The sequence below is a fragment of the Scyliorhinus torazame genome, chromosome 16, assembly GCF_047496885.1.
Source record: "Scyliorhinus torazame isolate Kashiwa2021f chromosome 16, sScyTor2.1, whole genome shotgun sequence".
NCBI classification, from domain to species: Eukaryota; Metazoa; Chordata; class Chondrichthyes; order Carcharhiniformes; family Scyliorhinidae; genus Scyliorhinus; species Scyliorhinus torazame.
In genome coordinates this window covers 129,191,792-129,213,876 of record NC_092722.1, presented here as the reverse complement: position 1 = coordinate 129,213,876, position 22,085 = coordinate 129,191,792, and the positions used below count along the sequence as shown (strand labels likewise).

General features: G+C 48.6%; 1 protein-coding gene across 5 annotated transcripts in view; it reads left to right on the top strand.

The window, feature by feature from the left end:
• Positions 1-22,085, top strand: part of plce1 (phospholipase C, epsilon 1) — a 619,267-nt gene that overhangs the window by 536,120 nt on the left and 61,062 nt on the right. For all 5 annotated transcript variants that reach the window (XM_072479048.1, XM_072479049.1, XM_072479051.1 and 2 more), the window contains 6 exons: positions 1,330-1,478; positions 2,776-2,893; positions 4,143-4,256; positions 9,662-9,958; positions 18,876-19,036; positions 20,509-20,770. In XM_072479048.1, the coding sequence (XP_072335149.1) occupies positions 1,330-1,478; positions 2,776-2,893; positions 4,143-4,256; positions 9,662-9,958; positions 18,876-19,036; positions 20,509-20,770 (1,101 nt within the window). The remainder of the gene's footprint in view (positions 1-1,329; positions 1,479-2,775; positions 2,894-4,142; positions 4,257-9,661; positions 9,959-18,875; positions 19,037-20,508; positions 20,771-22,085) is intronic.

Sequence of the window (22,085 nt, the reverse complement as noted above, 5' to 3'; positions counted from 1 at the left end):
GGGGGGGGGTGCATGGAGTACTAAAGTAAGGAGGTCATGTTGAACTTGTACAAACACTAGTTAGGCTTCATCTGGAGGCTTGCATCCAGTCCTGGACACCATATTCGAGGAAGGATGTGAAGGCATTGGAGAGAGGACAGGAGATTCACAACGAATGATTCCAGGGATAAACAACTGTAGATGTGAGGATAGATTGGAGAGGTTGGGACTGTTTACCTTGGAGAAAAGAAGACTGAGAGGAGAATTGATAGGGGTATTCAGGATCCTGGGGGTATGGGCAGGGGCAATAGTGAGAACTATTCCCACTCGAGAGCACCAAGAATGACAGGCGTGGATTGACATTAATTGACAAAAGGAGTAAAAGTGATGTGAAGAAAAGTGTTTTCACCCAGAGGGTGGTTGAAGTCTGGAACAAACTTCCTGAGAGGGTGGTGGACATAAGTTTGATCGAGATATTCAAAAGGGAATTGGATTGATAACTGAAGAAAACCTACAAGGTTATAGGATAAGGCAGGGGAGTGGGACTAGGTAGAATGCCCTTTCAGAAAACCAGTGAAGACTCACTAAGCTAGATGGCACTGTAAAGATTCTGTGATCACCATCCAGGACAAAGCAGTCCACTAGACTGGCACTCCATCCACCACCTTAAACATGCACTCCCTCCATCACTGACACACAGTAGCAGCAGTGTGTACCTTGTACAAGATTCAGGAACTTACGAAGACTCCTTCGACAACATCTTCCAAACCCATGACCCCTACCACCTAGAAGGACAAGGGCAGCAAATGCATGGGAACAACTCAACCTGGATTTTCCCCTCCAAGCCACACACCACATGGAACAATATTGTCGTTCCTTCGCTGTCACTGGGTCAAACTCCTGGAACTCCCTCCCTAACAGCACTGTGAATGTACCTACACCACATGGACTGCAGCGGTTCATGAAGGCAGCTCACCACCACCACCTCCTCAGGGGCAATTAAGGGTGGTCAACAGATGCTGGTCTAGCCAGCAAAGTCCACCCAGTGAAAGAACAAAAAACATGTTTTCATATATTCTATCGGGTTGCATTACAATATTGTTAAGTATAATAATGATAAATAACTATTTTACTTCCATAAAATATATATTGCACAGCTGTTGTCAATATATTTGCTCGTCCACTGGTGGACTGAGAACAGCTGTCCAAGATAAACTCAACTTTCAAAGAGTATCTTCACATCCGTTGCCATGTGCTTGCAAATATTGTTGCATATTTTGTGCTGAGGAGTACTGCTGCTTAGTAAGTGTTGTAAAATTGTCCCACTCATGTCTATTCTTTCCTCTCTAGACAATATCCTTGATGACAGGCCTGAAAACAAGCCATCAAGTGATAAATACCATTTTGAGTACACAGAAGAAACTCCTCGGCGAATTAAGAAAATATCGACTGACACAATGTTACACAGCAAGGAAAAGACAAAGCAGAAAAGATTTATTGTGAGAAATTACGCATTTATATTTCTATAATTAGAAGCCATATTTAATGATGCACTTATCTCTCCTGCTGAGGAAAACAACTGCCCAACAACGTAAGAATGTAATAACATTGTGCAGGAGTTGCTAGGCTCTGGTGAGGTTTAATGGGGCCTGAAGCAAATGAAACAAAAGGTAGAAATTACTCATAGTAAAAAGTGCTTAATGGCTCTGCATTACCTGCCATTTTCAAATTAACACGTTTGTTTTAAATTGGTAAATAGCTGACAGGTGGATATCATACAGATCATTAAGTGTCATCTGTGTATGGGGTAGCACACTTGCCTCTGTGACAAGTTCAAGTCCACTACCTCCCTCCGATTAAAGTCAGGGTGGAAAGGCTCGAGGACAGCCAATTGAAGACCAATTGAGGCCTTTAAGAGGGATCTGTAGTAAAACCATAACCTGCATTTAAATCGTCTTCCTCCCCCCCCCTGTCCCCCCCGCCCCACCCCCACCGTTCGCCAGAGCCTCTGGGCGGGTTTCTCTGGTCGCCAACGGTGAAATTGCGTTTGGCAAGCGGTCGGAGAATCTCGGTTTGTGCTGAAATTGGGGGTGTCACCTGAGGCCCTCCCCCGATGCTCCGCCCCCGATTGGCCAAGTTCCCAACGCTGTGGGTCATTCATGCTATTTTGTTCCGTGAACCCGACGTGGCAGCTGTGGACTGAGTCCAGCCCCATCGCAGTCGGGGCGGGGGGGGGGGGGGGGGAGCCGTTCCGTGGGCAGGGGGGGCTTTGGCAGGGGCTGGGGCCCCTGGTAGGGGGTGGTCAGGGGGTGGTGAAGGGGTTACTGGGGGACAGTATGTGGCAGGTCGGGTCCGCGCGTGGCCGGAGCCATGTTGCGCATCACGGTCGCTGCAAGCCTCTGCCGTGCGCATGCGCGGCCATGGACCCGGCAATTCTCTGGCCATATCCACAGGTAAAACCTACGCTGCGTGCCTGCTAGCTCCCCACCAGACGGAGGATCGGTGCAGTTTTTACGCCGTTTTTCTGGCGTAAAACACCACTGTTCCCACGCTGGTGTCAGCACTTAGACGTCAAATCGGAGAATCCAGCCCTCTGTCTGACTTCGGCAAACCCACCCTACTGAGGCTCCATTGATGATCGATGGTGCAGTTGCAGTACCACCAGTGGCCATTGCTCCCAGTGACACACAGCCAGAATGAATCCTCCTAAATATTCAAATGAGGCGATGCTAGCATACTTGGATCGCAGTGGTGTGCTGTGTCTCATGTCGTATTTGTTGCTTGCTCTATTCCCAGGTTTACGACATGGAGCTGGGTGAAGAGTTCTACCTGCCTCAAAACAAAAAGGAGAGCAGACAGATAGCATCCGAACTCTCAGATCTCATTATTTATTGCCAGGCTATTAAATTTGCAGGTTAGTACACCTCGGTGCCTCTTACTTCGGGACTCCTTATAGGCAGCATGTTAAACGTTTGGTCTACACAGTAACCTTCGTCGCTGGTGGCTTTATTCACTGGTATCATCAGGACTTACCAGTTCTCGAACTGAACAGGTGGCAAATATAAAACTGTGAGTCACTTAGATTGCGATAAGGGAAGGTCTATTGTACAATACATGAAACAGCAGGGATGTGTGGGAAGTTGGGCAGGTGTATTAGTCCTGAGCATATTCCCCAAATGGCCCAATATAAAGATGATTGCTAATGATTTTTTTCTGCAAGATCAGATGGGATTTACATAATAATCTGCATGAGAAAGTTGTGAGTTTAAAAGAAATACACTGAAATGTTTGATAACTATAGTTTCCAAGCTCTATGTAGGGGACTGACCATGCGCTCTCCCCAAGGTTGCTGTCGAATCTTTCTTTATTTTTCCATGGGATGCAGGCATTGCCGGCAGGGCCAGCATTTGTTGCCCCTCCCTAATTAATTGCCCTTGAACTAAGTGACTTGCCAGGCCGTCAGAAGGCAATTAAAAGACAACCACATTGTGTGGGTCTGGAGTCACACACGGACCAGATCAGGTAAGGATGGCAAATTTCCTTCCCGAGAGGAAATTAGCGAACCAGATGGGTTTTCACATCAACTAATGGTAGTTTCACAGTCACCATTACTGAAACTAGCTTTTTTCAATTAAAGAGGGTGGCACGGTGGCACAGTGGTTAGCGATGCTGCCTCACAGCGCCAGGGAGCTGGGTTCAATTCCAACCTTGGGTAGAGTTTGCACATTCTCCCCGTGTCTGCATGGGTTTCCTCCGGGTGCTCCGGTTTCCTCACACAGTCCAAAGATGTGTAGTTAGGTGGATTAGCCATGCTAAATTGCCCCTTAATGTCCTAACCCTGTCTGTAATGTCACTGGAGATTTTGTTGCACTGTTTTTGTCATTCAAATGCAATGCTGGTGCAGAATGTGAATCTTGCCATTATGGCAAAGTCACTTAGTTTTGGCGGTGGAGAAATGGTGAAAATGAACGTTTCTTGCAGTGGTTTTCCTGTACCAGTCAATGATGCAGCAGTATTCCATAAAGAAACACTGCCAAAAAGCAACATTTTCACATAGGCAGCTGGGCAATGGTGCAAGGGCTTAAAATATAAATCAAAAAATTATCTTTTGGAAAAATGTGAACTCTTTAGTGTTGACCCTTTCCTCTTTTTAATGGGAACAGGCCTTTCGACTTTAAATGCAACGGGATCAAGCAGAGGCAAAGTGAAATCCAACAGGAAGTCGAACAGAATGAGCCCTGGGGAGTCAATGACATCAATTAAGGCATCTGGACGAGGTAACCGGCACAGTTCACTGTTTCCCACAACAAACATGGATCTAGTCACAAAACATTGGTTTAGCATCTTCCAATTTGCTTGAAAGTATATGTAAAAGAAACCATTATTGGTGAATTCACATTCTTAAATCTATTGCTCACATTTTGATCAGGCACGCAAGCAATTCAGGGTGAACCTTTAAAAATCTTGCTGCTGTTGAGCAGCTTGTTTTGAAACAGCAGGGCAGGTAGCTGGTAAATAATGGGATGGATTTGCATTCTCAAGGCCCGCCTGCCTTGGGAGAGGGTGCCTGCAGAGATGGGGTTTTCAATGCCGCAGTGGGGGTGAGTGGATGGTGTCATGAGAATGCCGCTTTAAGAAATGTTTGGCTGCTCATATTACTGCAGTGATGTCAGAGTGTGGGTGGAGCTGGCCTGTCTGTCAGCTTTTTACTTTTGTTTTAGGCTGTTTGCTGCAAGGTGTGTTTTAGTTTCGTTTTCAGTGTTGGAGCTGAAGACAGACAGAGCAGGTGTACTGTTGATCTCTCTGCCATGAAAAGACTACCTCTTGATCATTTGGTGAATTCAGAATTATAAATGTTCTCAGTAGTGAATGTAAACCTAATGTGCTTCTGTTAAAAGGTGTTTCTTTTGTCTTCTGGATGTTGTTTGGGAAGTTATTAAGGATTACTTAGTGTTGTATTCCTTGGGGGTTGTATTTGAATTGATGGTTGCTAAGATGTTCACTGTATGTTTTAAAAAGGTGAACTTGAGTTCATAGAATAAACATTGTTTTGCTTTTAAAAAATATTTTTCGATTTCTGCTGTACCACACCTGTAGAGTGGGCCGTGTGCTCCCCATACCACAATCTATTAAAAGTTGTGGGTCAGGTGAACTCCATGGTACACTTTGGGGTTCTCTAAACCCTGGCCCATAACAATGGGCTGCAGTCAGGCTAGCAGACCTGGGGAAAGTGTTTCGAGACAGCCGAAGCGGGGTTGTATTTAAAGGCCTTTTAAGGTCCGCCTTGGTGCTGTGGGACTTTGCTCTAGTTATTTTTTTAAAATATGTTTAACACCAAACACATTCAAAAAAAAAAATGTGTTTCCCCCTTTTTATCCCCAACCCCCCATCCCCCCCACGACAAACAAATCCTCAAACATGGACAGAAACAACCCCCAGCATATGCAAAACCTCTCCTCCAAACCCCCGAAGGCAAACTTGATTTTCTCCAACCTGAGAAACTCGTGTAAGTCCCCCAACCACGCCGCGACCCCTGGTGTTGTAGCCGACTTCCAATTTAACAAAAGCTGTCGCTGAGCAATCAGAGAGGCGAAGGCCACAATATTGATCCCTTTCCTCTCCTGCACACCAGGCACCTCTGACACCCCAAAATTCACCACCATAGGGTCCAGTGCCATCCTAACCCCTCCAATCCCCAACAGACTCTCAAACGCTCCAGTTATATGAATAAAAGTAAGGTCCCCTATCCCTCAACCCTCACACCCCCTAACCTACCACATATTCCCCATGCCCAAACATGCCCCCCTCTCTATCCACTGCCTTCATGCTCCCCAAGCCAAAGTATGCCCCCGCCTTCCTCCATGCCCCCTCGTGCCCATGCCAAGCTATGGCACTAACATGTCCATTCCACAACTATACACTGTATAGAATCAATGAACCATAAGTGACAAAACAATGTGGTTAAAGAAAAACTTTTTAAAAATAGTCATTCATCAGTAACTTTCCATTTTATTTTTTAAAACTCATATTTACTACTGGCAATTATCCTGACTCTTTAAAGTATCAATAGCAGAAACCAAAAGCATTTGAAACCTATCTTGTGTAAATAAGTATGTTTCAATTGGCTGCATTGATCCGAGAGCCAGAGCTGTCATCAGGTTTTTTTTTCCCAGAGTCTCAGGTATTTAACAAGTTAATGGATTCCCTGGCTCTCAGCCAAAAATACAGAACGATACTTGGCTGAGAGCCAGACATCCATACTTGTACTAAAATACCTAAGCCCGAGGGGAAACATTGCTTGATTAACAGCTCCAGTTCTCTGATTTATGCTGTCAATTGCACAATGTTTATTGTCAAAAAAAAAGAGGCTTCAAGTGTTTGCAGTTTCTGGATCATTGACATTTCTATTGTCCTGTTGTAAAATTAATTTTCTTAAGGAAGTGGAACTAATTACCATTCATTGAAAGCTTTATTTACATAATCTACTGGCACCAAGGCATTCATTGGCTCTATACGATGTATAGTGGGTGAACAGGCATGTAAGTGCCATAGCTGGGCATGGGCAGCATAAGGTGCCATAAGGGATGGGTGGGGGAACCTTTGGTATGTGGGCATGAGGGCCATAGGGGGTGGGTGAGTTGGCATTCCTTGGCTTGAGGGCATGAGGGGACTAAGGGGTGTGAGAATTCCTTGGCATGGGAAGCATGAGGGACCAAAGGGGATGGGTGGGGAGCATTCCTTGACACACAGGACCTTTTGAATGCTGAAGACATTACCCATGCAGACTACGGCCTGAATTTCCGCCATGACAGAGAGATTTTCCGTTGTGGCCAACATTTTGGAAGTTCATGAAGATCGTAAGTCTCACTCCTGAATACGGCACTTCCTATTTTCGTAGGGGTGGGAATGGGGTGGTTTGCATTTCATGCATATGTGGATCATGGAGACAGCTGGCCTTTGAAATCATCAGCTGCCTCCACTAAAGTAAGATTACAGGAGTGTGAACCCCTAAATGTAAGGAGTAGACATCATAAGAGCATCACGTTTTCCCATCGGATTGGAAAATGGTGAATATGACTCCTCTGTTCAAGAAAGGAAGGAGACAGAAAGCAAGGGACAGAAAGCCAGTTGGCTTAACATCTGTCATCGGGAACTGTTGGGAATCTATTATTAAGAAGGTTATAGCGAGACACTCAGAAAATCTCTATGCAATCAGGCAGAATCAACATGGTTTTGTGAAAGGGGAAGCATGTTTGACTGATTTATTGGAGTTCTTTGAAACAATATGGATAAAGGGGAACCTGTGGATGTGCTGTACTTAGATTTCCAAAAGGCATTTGACAAGGTGCCACATCAAAATTTACTATACAAAATAAGAGTTCATGGTGTAGGGGTAACCTATTAGCATGAATAGAGGATTGGCTAGCTAACAGGAAGCAGAAAATCGAATAAATTGTTCTTTTTCGGTTGGCAACATGTAATGAATGGAGCACCACAAAGATCAGTACAGGTGCCTCAATTATTTACAATTTATATCAATGACTTGGATGGAGGGGCCAAATATCTGGTTGCTAAATTTACTGATAACAGTAAGGTAGGAAAGTAAGTTGTGAAGAGGACATAAGGGGGTTGACAAATGGACCTAGATAGGTTAAGTTTATGGGCAAAACTCTGAGGTACAGAGGGATCTGAGTGTCCAGATACATGAATCAGGAAAAGTAAGTATGCAGCAAATGATTAGGAAGACAAATGGGATGTTGTTGTTTATTGCAAAGGGAATGGAGTATAAAAGTAGCGATATTTTGCAATGTTGTACAGGGTGTTGGTGAGACCACATCTAGGGGGCGATTCTCCGATATGGAGGCCAAGTGTTCGCGCCGTCGTGAACGCCGTCACGTTTCACGACGGCGCGAACAGGGCCCGGGCACGACCTATTCTGGCCCTCATAGGGGCCAGCACGGTGCTGGAGCTGTTCACGCGTCCTTACGCATGCCAAATGGGTGCCGTGCCAATCCGCGCATGCGCAGTTGGGCCGCGCCATCCTGCGCATGCGCGGGGAACGTCTTACGCACGCCGGCCCCTCACCAACATGGCGCTGGTGTACTGGGGCCGCGTGCGGAAGGAGGTAGGCCCGGGAGGGAGAAGCAGGCCCGCCGATCGGTGCGCCCCGATCGCGGGCCAGACCCCATCGGAGGCCACCCCGGTGAAGGAGCCCCCCTCCCTCCCCCACTGGCCACCCCCCCCAGCGTTCCCGCAGAGTTCCCGCTGGCAGCGACCAGGGGTGGAGGCCCCGGCAGGAACCTGTCGTGTCCTAGCGGCCGCTCGGCCCATCCGAGCCGGAGAATCGCCGCTCGCCCCTAATGTAGTGTGTACAGTTTTGGTCTCCTTCTTTAAGAAAATATATAAATGCATTAGAAGCAGTGGAGAGAAGGTTAATGCGACTGATGGGAGGATTTTTTTTTACAAGGAAAGGTTGGACAGGCTGGGTATTCTCCAGACTCTCACGGGCAAAGATCCAGGCCAGTGGTTCATGATATCTCTGAGGTACTACGGACTGTAACTCTTGAAATAGCTGGCCCGATTTCCTGTTAATTGTGAGGACCAGGATATGTCTATCCTCGCAATGGCACCGGCCACGCCGGGTAATGTAGGGTGCTGGCAGGATCCCAAACCAGCCCGGACATTTAAAAGACCTTGGTGAAAATTGTAAACTTCAGACATGGGTTTGGGAATCCCGGAATCAGATCCTGGCCACGATTCCTGAGGGTTCCTGGTGTCTCCCCGAATCGGCAAAAAATCCAGTAAAATGTCCGTTCATAATAATCATCAGCATTCTGAACAAGCAGCAACCTACCTTTGTATTGCTAAGTTTATGAGCTTCAGTAATTGAAACTGTTCAGCAGCCGGCATGCTTCTTCTATGGTCTTCTGTACTACTTTGTTAGGCCTCTATCACAAACAGAAATGCAGATTTAGGGGCTTTGCACAGAGTCTGAAACTGGAAGGAGGAGATAAAAAGGGAAATATTTTGTTTCACTGTAAATTAAACCCTTTGAACATTTTCCTTTTGCTTCTAGAGGAAGGTGATATAATAGGAGTCCGGTGCATTATTATGTTTTGTGTCTCCGAGATGTGCAGGGATATGCACATCAGTTCCTACGTCTGAACAGGAGTTGTATTTTTAAAACATCTGCTCTCTCATGCTTGCAGCTTCTTGTTTTCCATTTAATTTCTCCTTCTCAGTACCCACACCCAGGCTTGACAGGCGGCACACAGAACAGAGAAGCTAACAGACACACATAATTGTACACCGAACAATTGAACACTCCCTCAATTATCTAGTCGAGCCAAAATGGCTAAAACAAATCGAAACTGCAGAGCCACTTTGCAGATGGTCAGTAAATGTCCTGGATAGTGGAGATGTTGCATTTATTTCCAGATGGCTGTGGACCTTTACAGCTGAACTTCAGCAATAGGCTTGGCAGCTTGATGATGTTTATTGAAGTAACAGTGCATTGTTCAGTCAAAGTAACAATTATCGACTCAAAATCAACTTGAATTGTGGATGAAAGCATGTTTTTTTAAATCTCCACTGTTAAGATTTAGACATTTAGGATTTCTGCTTGCAGTTTTTAGAAAAGTGTGATTCCTGTGGGTAACCTAATGATTTTATCTTTACATAGCAACCTCTTTTGAAGGTATAAGAAAGAGCTGTGAAGAACCATCTTCCCCTCCGTTTAACCCAACCACCTCCCTCAGCGCTATCATCAGGACACCCAAGTGTTATCACATTTCGTCAGTGAATGAGAACACTGCCAAGCGGCTATGCAGGCGTTATTCCCAGGAATTGATCCAACATACAGTGTGCCAGCTGCTCCGAACGTACCCTGCTGCTACGCGGATCGACTCCTCCAACCCATCGCCTCTCATGTTCTGGCTCCACGGGATACAGTTGGTAGCTCTCAATTACCAAACAGATGGTGAGTGACTCGATTTTTCGAAGCCTTGCTCAAAAACAAAATTTGCTTGGACGTGCTCACTGGAGGGTCCTTCAAGTACATCAGCGAGCGTTAAAGTCAAATACAACACTGGAAGCTGATTGGCAGCTCTGGACCAGTATTCTTATTTCACAGCTTTTACTGTTTTTCCTTCTGGGCTTCAGTTTCAACATTAGAACCAATGCAGTCGAGAAAGCCAGGAGCTGATAGATGTGACTTCCTGGTGAAAGTAGCCACAAGCATTGGGCAGGGCGAGATTGGTTGCGTGCTCTACAAATTCAGGGCTGCCGCAATTCTGGCTTTGTTTCAATGCTGTCACTCACTCTCTTAAGTGGTTTGGCTGCCTGCTTTTTTAATGCAATGTGCACTGCCTTGTATCTGCCAGGACTGCAGTGGAACCTGGGAGTATAACAATGAAACTCCTCTGTAATTTGAACTGAATCTGTCTTCAGCAAGTGTACTCCTTTAATCCTCCCAAAGCTGGCTGAGGTAACATTGGATGAGATTTTGTTTTGTTTGGCAAGGTTTTATTTGGCTTCGTTCATAAAATCCTTATTTCCAGAGGAGAGAAAGCATACAAAACTCGGGAATGATACTAGCCACTTGGTACAATCTCCATACACATACTATGCAGAATTCAATGGTCTCTCCTGCCGGTAGATGGGTCCACTGCAGCAGCCATTTCCGGAAGCCCCAACAGGATTCAGTCCCAATCAGTCAAGCCTGCTGGCTGCCATTGGGGATCATGGCTCCAGCAGGGTGGATTTTACGCCTCTGAGACCTGCTGGTCAATCAAAGGACAGCAGCTCTCCTGCACTGGCAGCATCGCTGGGAGCGATAGACACTGATAGTAATGCAGTAGGCCTGAGAGGAAGGTCATCACTGGAGCTCTGGATCACAAGTTCGTGGGATGAGATCAGTTGAAGGCAGGCCTTGTAGAGGCAGAGTTGGTGTGAAGGGAACGTGTCGTAGTGAGGGGCTCTTCCTGTGGGGCAGCCCTTGCCACCATAATGTCCCTCCATCGGACACAGGAGGGGATCCGAGCAGGAGGGGATCCCTAACTAGGCTGCCTGCTATCTCTGCTACCTGCCCTAACAACTGGGGCTCAGGCCAATTCTTCCCCATGCCTGCCCTTAGTTGTAGGTGTCTGTGTTGATTCTTAAAAGGCTATGTATAGTTGCTGATGCGACCATCAATTCACTCGAAGACACGGGGAGAAGTAAACCGTGGTTTTAATCAGCTTAGAACTGTGCCTGCCTGTGACCGGTACAATACTGAAGGCGGCCCCGCAGGTCAGCTGCTCTTATACTTCCTCTAAAGGGGTGGAACCATGGGCAGAGCCCGTACATGCCCCAACATATCCCCCTGTGGGTGAATCCACACAGATTGCGGGCCTTAATGAAGTGGGTAGGCCGGGTGACCCCCGTGTGGCAGAGGTCATCGTGGATAGCCCATAGTCAGTCAGCTTGCGCGCTGGCGCATGTGCCGCGGGACAGGGCATCTGGGGGCTCGTTGCGCTTCCCAGGAGGATATACTATATCATAATTATAGGTGGAGAGTTCGATCCTCCACCTCAAGATCTTATGATTCTTGATCTTGCCCCGCTGCGTATTGTCAAACATGAAGGCAACCGATCGTTGGTCGGTGACGAGGGTAAACCTCCTCCCAGTGAGGTAGTGCCTCCAGTGCCGCACAGCTTTCACGATGGCTTGGAACCAAAGCCACGATGCTCGCGGCGGACGGTCCGTCCCCTTCCAGTTGGAGAGCAACGCCTCAGAGGTCGCTCTCGCCGCCACCCTCAACCAAGCCGGCAGAGGGGTAGCGTTTTTTTCACGCACCTTCACCACCTCTGAAATTCGACAATCCTCGGTCGAAAAAGAAGCCCAAGCCATTGTGGAAGCCGTGCGGCACAGGCCTGGGGTAGTCTCTGTTCGAGGGCCCATGAGGGGGTCGAGTGGTCGGCCGGGAACGCAGTAAGGCTCTGAAAAGCGACTTCCAGAGAGGTAGCCAGTTTTACCGTGTCGTCCAGGTCCTGGGCCCCTTTTTTGAGCAGGCGTTGTCTCACATAGTTCGATCGGACCCCCGCCACGTAAACATCTCGGACAGCGAGCTCCCTGTGCTGAGTGGCCATAACGGCCTGGTAGTTACAGTTGCACGCGAGAGCTTTGAGGTCGCGTAGGTAATCATCTAGTGACTCCCCGGGGCGCTGGCAGCGAGTGGTGAAGACCTGTCGCGCGTAGACCTCGTTCACAGGCCGCACGTAGAGGCGTTTGAGTAGTGCGAGGGTCTCTGTATAGGAAGCGGCTTCGTCGAGCTGGACAGAAATGCGATGGTTCACCCGTACGTGGAGGAGGCTCAGCTTCTGTTCGTCAGTGACGGATGGCGTAGACGATGCGGCGAGATAGGCCTTGAAGCATCGAAGCCAATGTTAAAAAATGTATTTTGCCTCCGTGGCCTGTAGATCGAGTTCCAGTCTATCAGGTTTGAGGGCTGATTCCATAGTTGTATTTTAAGCTGATTAAATTGATGCGACCATCAATTCACTCGAAGACATGGGGAGAAGTAAACCGTGGTTTTAATCAACTTAGAACTGTGCCTGCCTGTGACCGGTACGATACTGAAGGCGGCCCCGCAGGTCAGCTGCTCTTATACTTCCTCTAAAGGGGTGGAGCCATGGGCGGAGCCCGTACATGCCCCAACATATCCCCCTGTGGGTGAAGCCACACAATGGCCCATAGGTGGAGCCCACAGGGTTAATAACATAACATAACATAATACAGTGCACTGATGAATTATCAGTAATTATACATTCACCACAGTTACACCACAAATCTTGACCAGAATGGAGATGATTGATCAATTCTCCTGAGAGTCACACTTGGAGGCCACGCTGTTGTCAAAAGCTGGAGTTAATTTACCCACATAATATATGTTATATAATGAGCACCCATGTACGGCATTTTGTGGGGGGAGTAATCCTGCTGCACTGTGGAACCCTGGCCTGAATTTTTGTTTTCCCGTCTTGGGGTGCAGAGTCAGATTATTTCACGACTCCACAAACCCGACCCAGGAGAAAGTTCCCGGAAGTTGGGATTTTTGTTCCAGGGATCTCTAGGAGTTGGACTGGGCATCCTGGAATAGGTGTGGAGGCTGCCAGGACCTGGAATGAGTGCGGAGGCTGCCAGGTGCAGAGGCGGATTGGGTGGAAGGCCTCCCTTCCACCAGCCCTCACCCCCATACACGCCCCATGCCTGATCCATGCCACCTCATGTCCTCTTCCAAGTCCCCATGGCCCCTCATACCCTCCATGCCAATTTAGTTACAATCTATGATTTCACACCCACCTTCATTTGCCATTGCTCATACCATGCCAACTCACCCAGGATCCACCATGGACACACTTAGGAACCACGATGAAATAAAATAAAATAGTTATTTAAAAGAAAAATGGCCTCATTCATGAAATCCCATTCACTGGATTTACATTCTCTCAATTACACAATCCCTTATAAAAACAAACATTGCGATTCATGGATCCACTTCAAAGATTATACAACCACTTTGAGCTGTTAATTAAACTGTGATAATGGAAGGCAACCCACTGTGATAATAGAATGTTGTGAAATCATTCATATAGTACAAATCAGTCATGATAATGCTCAGGCTTACGTCAACAGAGTGAAAGTGCAAGAAATTATATTTTAACACTCCACAGTTTTTTTCAAAGATTTAAGGGACAAGTGTTTTATATACCTCGATTGTTGCTTTTGATGCTTTTGACAGTTTTGGCAGTTCCACTTGATAGTTGCTTTTGACAACTCTCTTGACAGTTCCAATATGTTTATGATTGTTTTATGCACATTTTCTTGTCCACTTTTAACAAATCCAAAGGGCAGCTCATTTCTCCCAAAGGGAAACTTACATCTCCCAAAGGTGTCCCAAGGTTATATACAAGGGCATACCCTGGGCGCAATTCTCCCGCCGGGAGACTAAGTCCCGATGCTAAGTCCCGGCGTCAGAGGCCGTTCCCAGCCCCCTATTCTCCCACCCCCGGGGGGCTAGGAGCGGCGCCGCGTCATTTACATGCGCCGGGCCTTGGCGCGCGTAAAAGCGGCACCGCATAGATGGCGCGACCGGCGACATGTAAATCCCCGCGGCCGCCTCGCAAGAAGATGGCGGATCGATCTTGCGGGGCAGCGGAAAGGAGGTCCTCCTTCTGAGAGGCGGGCCCGCCGATCGGTGGGCACCGATCGCGGGCCAGACCCCTTTTGAGCCCCCCCCCCGGTGCAGGAACCCCCCTCGCCCCCCCACAGGCTGCCCCCCCCCCCAGCGTTCCCGCGCTGTTCCCGCCGGCAGCGACCAGGTGTGGATGGCGCCGGCAGTAACCTGTCCTGTTGGGCAGGCCGCTTGGAGAATAGCCGCTCGCCCATTACCAACGGCAAGCGGCGATTCTCCCAGCTGCCAGCCGTGATTCGCGCTGCGCCGGTTTGGGGGGGGAGAATCACGTGCGGGCGTTGGGACGGTGTGGCGGGACATTGGGGGGGGGGGGGGAGAATTCCGCCCCCTATCTCTTCAAGTGAGTGCTCCACCTCTCCAAAGTTTAGACCTGCTCCAACTAATCTGCAGATATTGGGCAGAAACGGCACAGTGGAGTGGCGGGAACCACTCCGGCGTCGGGCCGCCCCAATGGTGCGGAATCCTGCCGGCGTAGAAGGCCTTTGGCGCCACGCCTGCCGGGGCCGAAGGGACTCCGCCGGCCGGCCCGGGTCCGTGCATGCGCGGGAGCATCAGCAACTGCTGACGTCATCCCTGCGCATGTGCACATGGAGTCACTTCCCCACCGGGAATGGCGGACGACCACGGCCTCCGGTGCCGAAGAATAGAGTGCTCCCACGGCACAGGCCCGCCCGCGGATCGGTGGGCCCCGACCGTGGGCCAGGCCACCGTGGGGACACATCCCGGGGCCAGATACCCCCACGACCCCCCAATAACCCCGGAGGCCGCCTGTGCCGCCAGGTCCTGCCGGTAAGGGACCAACTCCAATTTATGCCAGCGGGACCGGCTACAGGCGGGCGGGGCTTTGGCCCATCGCGGGCCGGAGAATTCGGGGAGCCCCGGGGCCCATTGAGTCGCGCCAGACCCCGCCATTCTCCGAGGCGGGCGGCGAGACTCACGCCACGCCGGTTTTTGGGGGGTGGGAGAATTCGGAGGCCAGTGGGGGCGGCATCCACGCTGACCCCCGGCGATTCTCCGACCCTGCGGGGGGTCGGAGAATCCCGCCCATTGTGTTTCCTACTCTTGGCTAAGGAAAATTAGACATGACTCAAAAAAGCTGCTGGTTATATATTCAGCTGCTTCCGTGAAAGGCACATATGTAAATCATGATCTGAGCACATTCCCTCCCCAGCGAAACTTTAGGTGCAATTTCCAGGGGCGGGAACATCCGAATTTCAGCCTCTGCCATCATTTTCACAACGACTGAGAGGTTGTCATTGGAAAAATTCCGACCTCTGTCTAATGTAGTTTTGGTCATGTGTTTGGCGATTCTCTAGTTCCTCCCCGCTACCAACTGATTGGCGGACGTTGTGGAATGTTCATTCCATTCTTAAAAAGCCTCTCTTCAATCATTAGTAGAACACAAACACACCTGCCAACAACAAGAGGCAGTATTGTCACCAGAATGTCCAAAAACTGTCACGGAGATCCTTGTTTTGAGACTTAGTTAGGATTGTTATATAACGTTCGTTGCAGGTTTGCAATTACTGGAAATACAGGTAGAATACCTCAGATCCGGCAACTTCAGGACCGAGTCCAATGCCGGATTTTGGAACTTGCCAATTTTGGGACAAAAAGATCAGAATGCATCAATTCAGTGATCACAATTGGGCGTTATTCTCTGGAAAAATTTCTAAATGTGGTAGTGAGCAGGAATTGCCGCCAGCTTCCTGCCGCTCGGCCCAGTGAGGCCGGCAAAGCAATTCAACGTTAATTGGTCCATGTAACAATGCCTCATGGGCTTCTCGCTGCAAATGCCAACTGATTCGCCAGCCACCCACTAACAAGTTCAAGCAGCACTTAAGCAGCACTTGCTCAGCCAACCCCAGCCAGCTCACAACAATGGTGCCGCGGAGACCATCACAAGTTTTGGGGAAGCTGATCTGGGACGCGGTGGAGGTCAGAAGGGATGTCCTGTTCCCAGGCCAAGGGTCCCAGAGGGTGAGCCACCAGGTGACCACCAGCCCTCCCTCCCTACCCCAACCCCGCCTTCACACCCCCTCTCCCACTACAGAGAGCCACCCATGTGGCTAATGATGCCGTCTCAGGAAAGCTCTCCGACAATTGGCGGGAGAGGGCCCAGACTGGCGATGGGGTGCCAGACATCAGAATCCTCACCTCCTTCGAGAGCGTGCCTGGAGGTGACTGGGGTGGCCGAGGATAGGATGGTCACCAACACGGAGGCAGGCGGATGCTGCAGAGGTGACGAACCACCGGGCTCCACCCGGGGGACCTGTCAAGCGTGAATGGTGATTGCCTTACTGACTGACCCATCCCTACCACTGACCACATGTCCATTCTCCCGCAAGTCCTCCAGCCAACAGAGCCGGCCCATCCCAGGTGGCCCCCTCTCCTGACTCCGAAGAGAACGCAACTGTTATAGTTACAGCACAGCTGTCAACCCACCCTTCCCAATGCAGATTCACACACCTCGGTGGGAAATACTAGTGGTCAGGCGTCTGGGGCACAATCTGGTGAGCACCACACCGTTGATGATGCACACCTGGTGGAAGCAGGAACCCCAGGCAAGACAGCAGTTGGAGGGCTGCTGGATCGCAGGACCCAGCTGGTTCCCAGCCTGATGCTGAGCCTCTGGAAGTGGGTTACCCGGGGCTGATGGAGACGATAGGGAGCAGCCGGGACGTTCAGAGGGAGATGTCAGCGTCACTCCAGCAGATCCATAGCCGCTGGATCTGCTGTGGCAACCACAGTGGGAAGCCTGGTGCACAGTGTCGGCACCGTGAGTGAAGGTGTCCAAAGCGTTGCGCAGTCGATGATGGCCATGGCTGAGGGCCTCGGCAGAATGACCGCCTCGCTGGGTGATGTAGCCCAGTATCAGGCTGACCTTGATGAGGTTCTGCGGGACACGTCCTGCACGCAGATGGGTATGGCCGAGGCTCTGCCAGAGCCCAAAGAGGACACCTGCCAGGGGCACCGAGGGCCACGGGACGAGGTAAGCAGCTGGCTGCTTCCACCTCAGATGTGAATCCTGGGCAAATACCTAGACGTAGTGACATGGCTAGGAAGGGCTGGCACGTTGAGGATCACTGAGGGCATGGTGGGGTGGGGGTGGGGCAGCACCCCTGGGTTTGCGGTACTGTACAGCACATTAAACTCCTTTTTGCACAACCTTTATGATGCCTCTGATACTTTCTTCCGCAATGCGGGCTGACCCCTGGACCCTTTGCCCATCTCTCCAGGCATCCCCCCCTCTCCATGGCACTCACCCATCCTTCGGCCGTCCTGGAGCTGTGTCCCATCCCCTGGGTGTTTGCATGTTGCGCGTGTGGTTGCCACCAGCAGTGTTCAAGCACAGTGTCCAGGCACCAGCTACATGGCATCTGTGAAGTGCTCACTCAACCATGATTGCTAATTCCCTATCAGCAATAGCCTTCAGTCACACAGCCAGAGGCCTCAGCAGTCGGTGGGGCAGACGGGCAGGGACACACTGAGTAAACACTCCAGGGTTGGCACGGCAGTGCCGCAAACGGTTGCCCCCAGTTGCCTCCCCCAGCGCCTCAGCCCTTTACGGCCCCATGGCGACTCATCCCGGCGGAGGGTCCACCACCCCCAACTGAGGGTCCCCCATTCCCCGCCAAGCACTGGGGTGGCAAACCCAGCGACCCCAGTCTCTTTGCCTGTGATCAAAATGGCTACTCACTTCCTCAGCTCTCCTCAGAAGCCCTTCCGCCAGGTTCACATTTTTCAAAAGGAGTACTAATCGGCGCCAGCGTGACCACTTGCTGGGGAGGCCATTGGATATTGGGTATGGAAATGCGGCCTGTGGTGATAATTGGTTTTCCAGCACGCTAAGGCAAGATCCTGGTTTCGTCTACAAGAGAGTACCGGTTGCATTGCAAACTGTTTGGCGCCCAACATGATCTCTCTTCTCTCTGGGTCAGGTGGGGTCAAGGCTTGGCAAACCATTCAGAGTGCCGGAAAAATGTGCCCTGTTTATGGACATGGCTGGTTTTCAGGTAGCCGGATCCGCGGTATTCCACCTGTCTCTGCAATAAACAGAACAATCCACTTTGAAGTAATTAGCAGTGAAAGTGCTGACACAATCAGACTGACTGGCTCATTAAGCTACACTTTCCCTAATCTTTACAACAAATATATATCATTCCACAAACCGGCAACATTTGAAACTGAAACACGAGGTGAGGACGATGTTTTTAAGGACAATGTTTTAATGGAGAATTTCAAGGACAATAACTATCTCAGTGGTGAAAGAATTGGCTACATTAATCGACTGTTTAATAAATGTAAAGCCTGATTATAATGACACGAGCTGTATTATTAAATAATCATAGGCTGAAATTTATGACTAGCTTCTGAGAGTTCTTCATAATTTCTCAGTAATCAGTTTGCTAACTGATTGACGGTAATGGAAATATGAATGACCCCATTTCCTCCTATTATCAGTGTGCTACCTTGATGGGTTTCATTTGATCATTGGACATTAAATAAAAACTGATCTTACACAGCAAATCACCAATTACTGAAATGAAAGGAATAGATTTTAATGAAGTGATGGCCTCAAAGTGATGGAACTACTGCAGGGTCAGCCACAATATACAAATAAATCATTCAGATTACAATGTGCTCTCTTACCTCTCCTTAGATCTCCCAATGCATCTGAACGCAGCCATGTTTGAAGCCAATGGTGGATGTGGCTATGTCTTAAAGTCACCAGTCTTGTGGGATAAAAACTGTCGAATGCACAATCAGTTTTCTCCTCTGGAACGAATAGAGTGTATGAGCCCATCCCTACATTCTCTAACAGTAAGTGAAGAGAGATGTGCTCCGCGGTGAGGTGCTGAGGCAGGGGTTGAGCTGATTTACTGTGTTTGGGGTGTAACCAGCACAACACAGTCTGTCATTTTGCTGTCTTTCCCTCTTGCTGTTAAAGTGTGTATTGAATAACTTTGAATTTTGGAGACATTGGGCTGGATTCTCCGTTTCAGCAGCTAAGTGCCAACTTGAACGGAGAATCTGCGGGCCTTTTACGATGCCAAAATCGGCGCAAAAACCCTCACTGATTCCGGGACCGGTGAGGGGCTAGCAGTGGTGCTGTGTGAAACCCCCGGCTCCCACACCGAAAACAGCCGGAGAATGGCCGGGTCCCTGGCCGTGCATGCGCACGGCGGTGACCTGCGGTGGTCTAGCCGTACAACATGGTGCCGGCCTTGCAGTGACCCGACCTGCCATCCACGACCCCACTGGCCACACCCTGGCCACCCACCACCAGTCTCCCCAGCCCTCGCGGAAGCCCGCCCTGGCCAGCGGCACGGATCTCAGCCGAGTGTGGTGGCGCTGGACACAGTCCGCAGCCGCCACGCCGGGATCCCGACCACTGAGACCACCGCTGGTGAAATGGCAGATAAAGTTCAGTGCAGAGAAGTGTAAAGTGATGCACTTTGGGGAACGATTATGAAAAGGCAGAATAACATGAATGGAATGATTTTGAAAAGTATGGGTGAGCAGAGAGAATGTGGGCTAAATTTTAAGAATCACGCCATGCATGTTTTCGGTTATAACCACCCAAATTGGGGTCTTCCTTCCCAGTCGCACAAATGTAGGTCAACTCATTCCCAAAGTCAACCGATTGAACATGTCGGTGTAATGTTTTGAATTAACGAATCAAGCTGCTCTCTAGCTCCCCAATATTGATTTCCGTTTTCTATTTGAGGAGATTGTAATGTTGGTTAGTGAGCAACAACAAGATAAAATATTTGGGTAGAAATGACCAGAGTTTTCCTGTGATATATTAGTGGCCCGTGGTGAACTGCATAACTGCTCATGGCAGCTGGAACAAAGCCGATTAAAATAATGTCAGGTCTCCTTGAGCCAGATCTTTCCTGAGTGCTTGGGCCAGCAAAAGTACTCGCTTCCATTGCATTGTAAAGAATGGCTCTGATTTGTCTCGTCTAATGTGTCAGATTAGACCTACTATCAACTAAGGGAATCTTACAAAACAACTGCAAGTTCTATAGATTTTAATTATTAAGGTACTAGTACTCTTTTGCCAATCCACTATTTGTTCCATGGAAAGCATGTGGGGACTTTGATAGATCCATGATAAAATATGTGGATGTGTTCCATAAAGGACTCACATTAGACAGATACTTAATTTGAGTTCCATGTTTCAACCCTTTGTGTGTTAACAGTAATCTGAAGTTAATTAGAAAGCACCTCATTCCTATTCCATTCTGAAGCTCAAGCTCTTTTCCTCTTATTATTTTGTTTTCCCCTAGATAATTTCTGGACAGTATGTTTGTCCCAGCAATACATCAGGGAGTCCATGCATTGAGATTGACGTGCTTGGTATACCACAGGATAGCTGCCACTTTCGCACCAAGCCAATTCATCGCAACACCCTGAACCCGATGTGGAACGAGCAGTTCTTCTTCCACGTTTACTTTGAAGACCTCGTTTTTTTACGCTTTGTGGTGGTGGAGAATAACAGCTCCACTGTAACAGCACAAAGAGTGATCCAATTAAAAGCACTTAAAGCAGGTAAGGGCCCTTGCCACTCACCTCGTTCCTCCATCCTCTTCTTTGAGATGTATGAATGGGCCAAGGGCATGTTGAGTGTTAAATGATGAGTAAAATAAATGTTTATGATCATGATATTTTAAAACTTCACAATTCTCTCATAATTCTCTCCTCCAGAAAGCAGTGGAGGCTGGTTCATTGAACTTAGTGAAGGCAGGGTTGGACAGATGTTTGATAGACAAGGGAGTTGAAGGTTATTTGTGTGGGGGGGGAGAGAATGCAGATGGCAAAGTGGAATTGAGACCACATTCAAATCAGTCATTGCGTTATTCAATGGTGGAGCAGGGTCAAAGTGTTGAATGACCAGCCCCTGTTCCTATGCCACTATGAAATGAAAAAGAGTCCCCAAAAAAATCTGACTCAGTTTTGACTCCATCTTGTTTTCTTGCTGTCGCCAAACTCCCCCCTCCCCTCCCCCCCCCAAAAAAAACCCTGGGTTCCCTGGCAGCAGAAGGGGTGAACAACGGGAAACCTTGTTGACAGCAGCAAGACCGGAAGATCCCGCTGCCAGCAAATAGCAGGTCCACCTCTGCACAACACACCACCTGTGGGGGGGGGGGGGACAGAAAATCCTGCCCTGTGTTTTATAAAAGAACAATATTGAAATGATTTAAATAGTCGTTAAGAAGAGTAGACTTCAAAGGAATGCAAAACAAAAATTAAAAGTTGGCTAGTGTTTGGGAGATCCACTGTAGAAAGTTGGAATTATTGAAGCAAACGAGGTTACGTTCAAAGCTTCAATCAAATCAGGCTGTGTGAAGAATAGTGGTGACCAATGTGGAGATGTACAGAGTAATTTTTAGCGATAAGCATCGTGATTTCAAATGGACAAACAACTTTGATAGGCAGAAGGTTGGGCTGTCAACTTGTTCTCATCCATTTTGTGCTATTGCCCAAGACCAATTTCTCCTTCAATGTTTTTCAAGTTACACGCAATTAAACAAAAAGTGAAAAATGTATTTCCAGTTAAAAGTGGGAAGTTGGGATCTAGAGACAAAGAAATAGCACAATTAATAGCTAGCCACAACATATACATCTTTTCCCAGGAAAATGAAGGACATTACAACACATTTCCAGGAATAAAAAATGGAGCTCGATAGTATGAAAACAAAAATGTTACTTTATTATCTTAATATAGACAAAATATTTCATCTGGGTAACGTTTCACTGTTGAGTCATACAGGATGTGGTGCCTGTAATTATTAAAGCTCATTGATTACTCTTTGGTAAATTCAGTAAAATTCAGGAGGAATTACTGAATATTGGAAAGTAACTA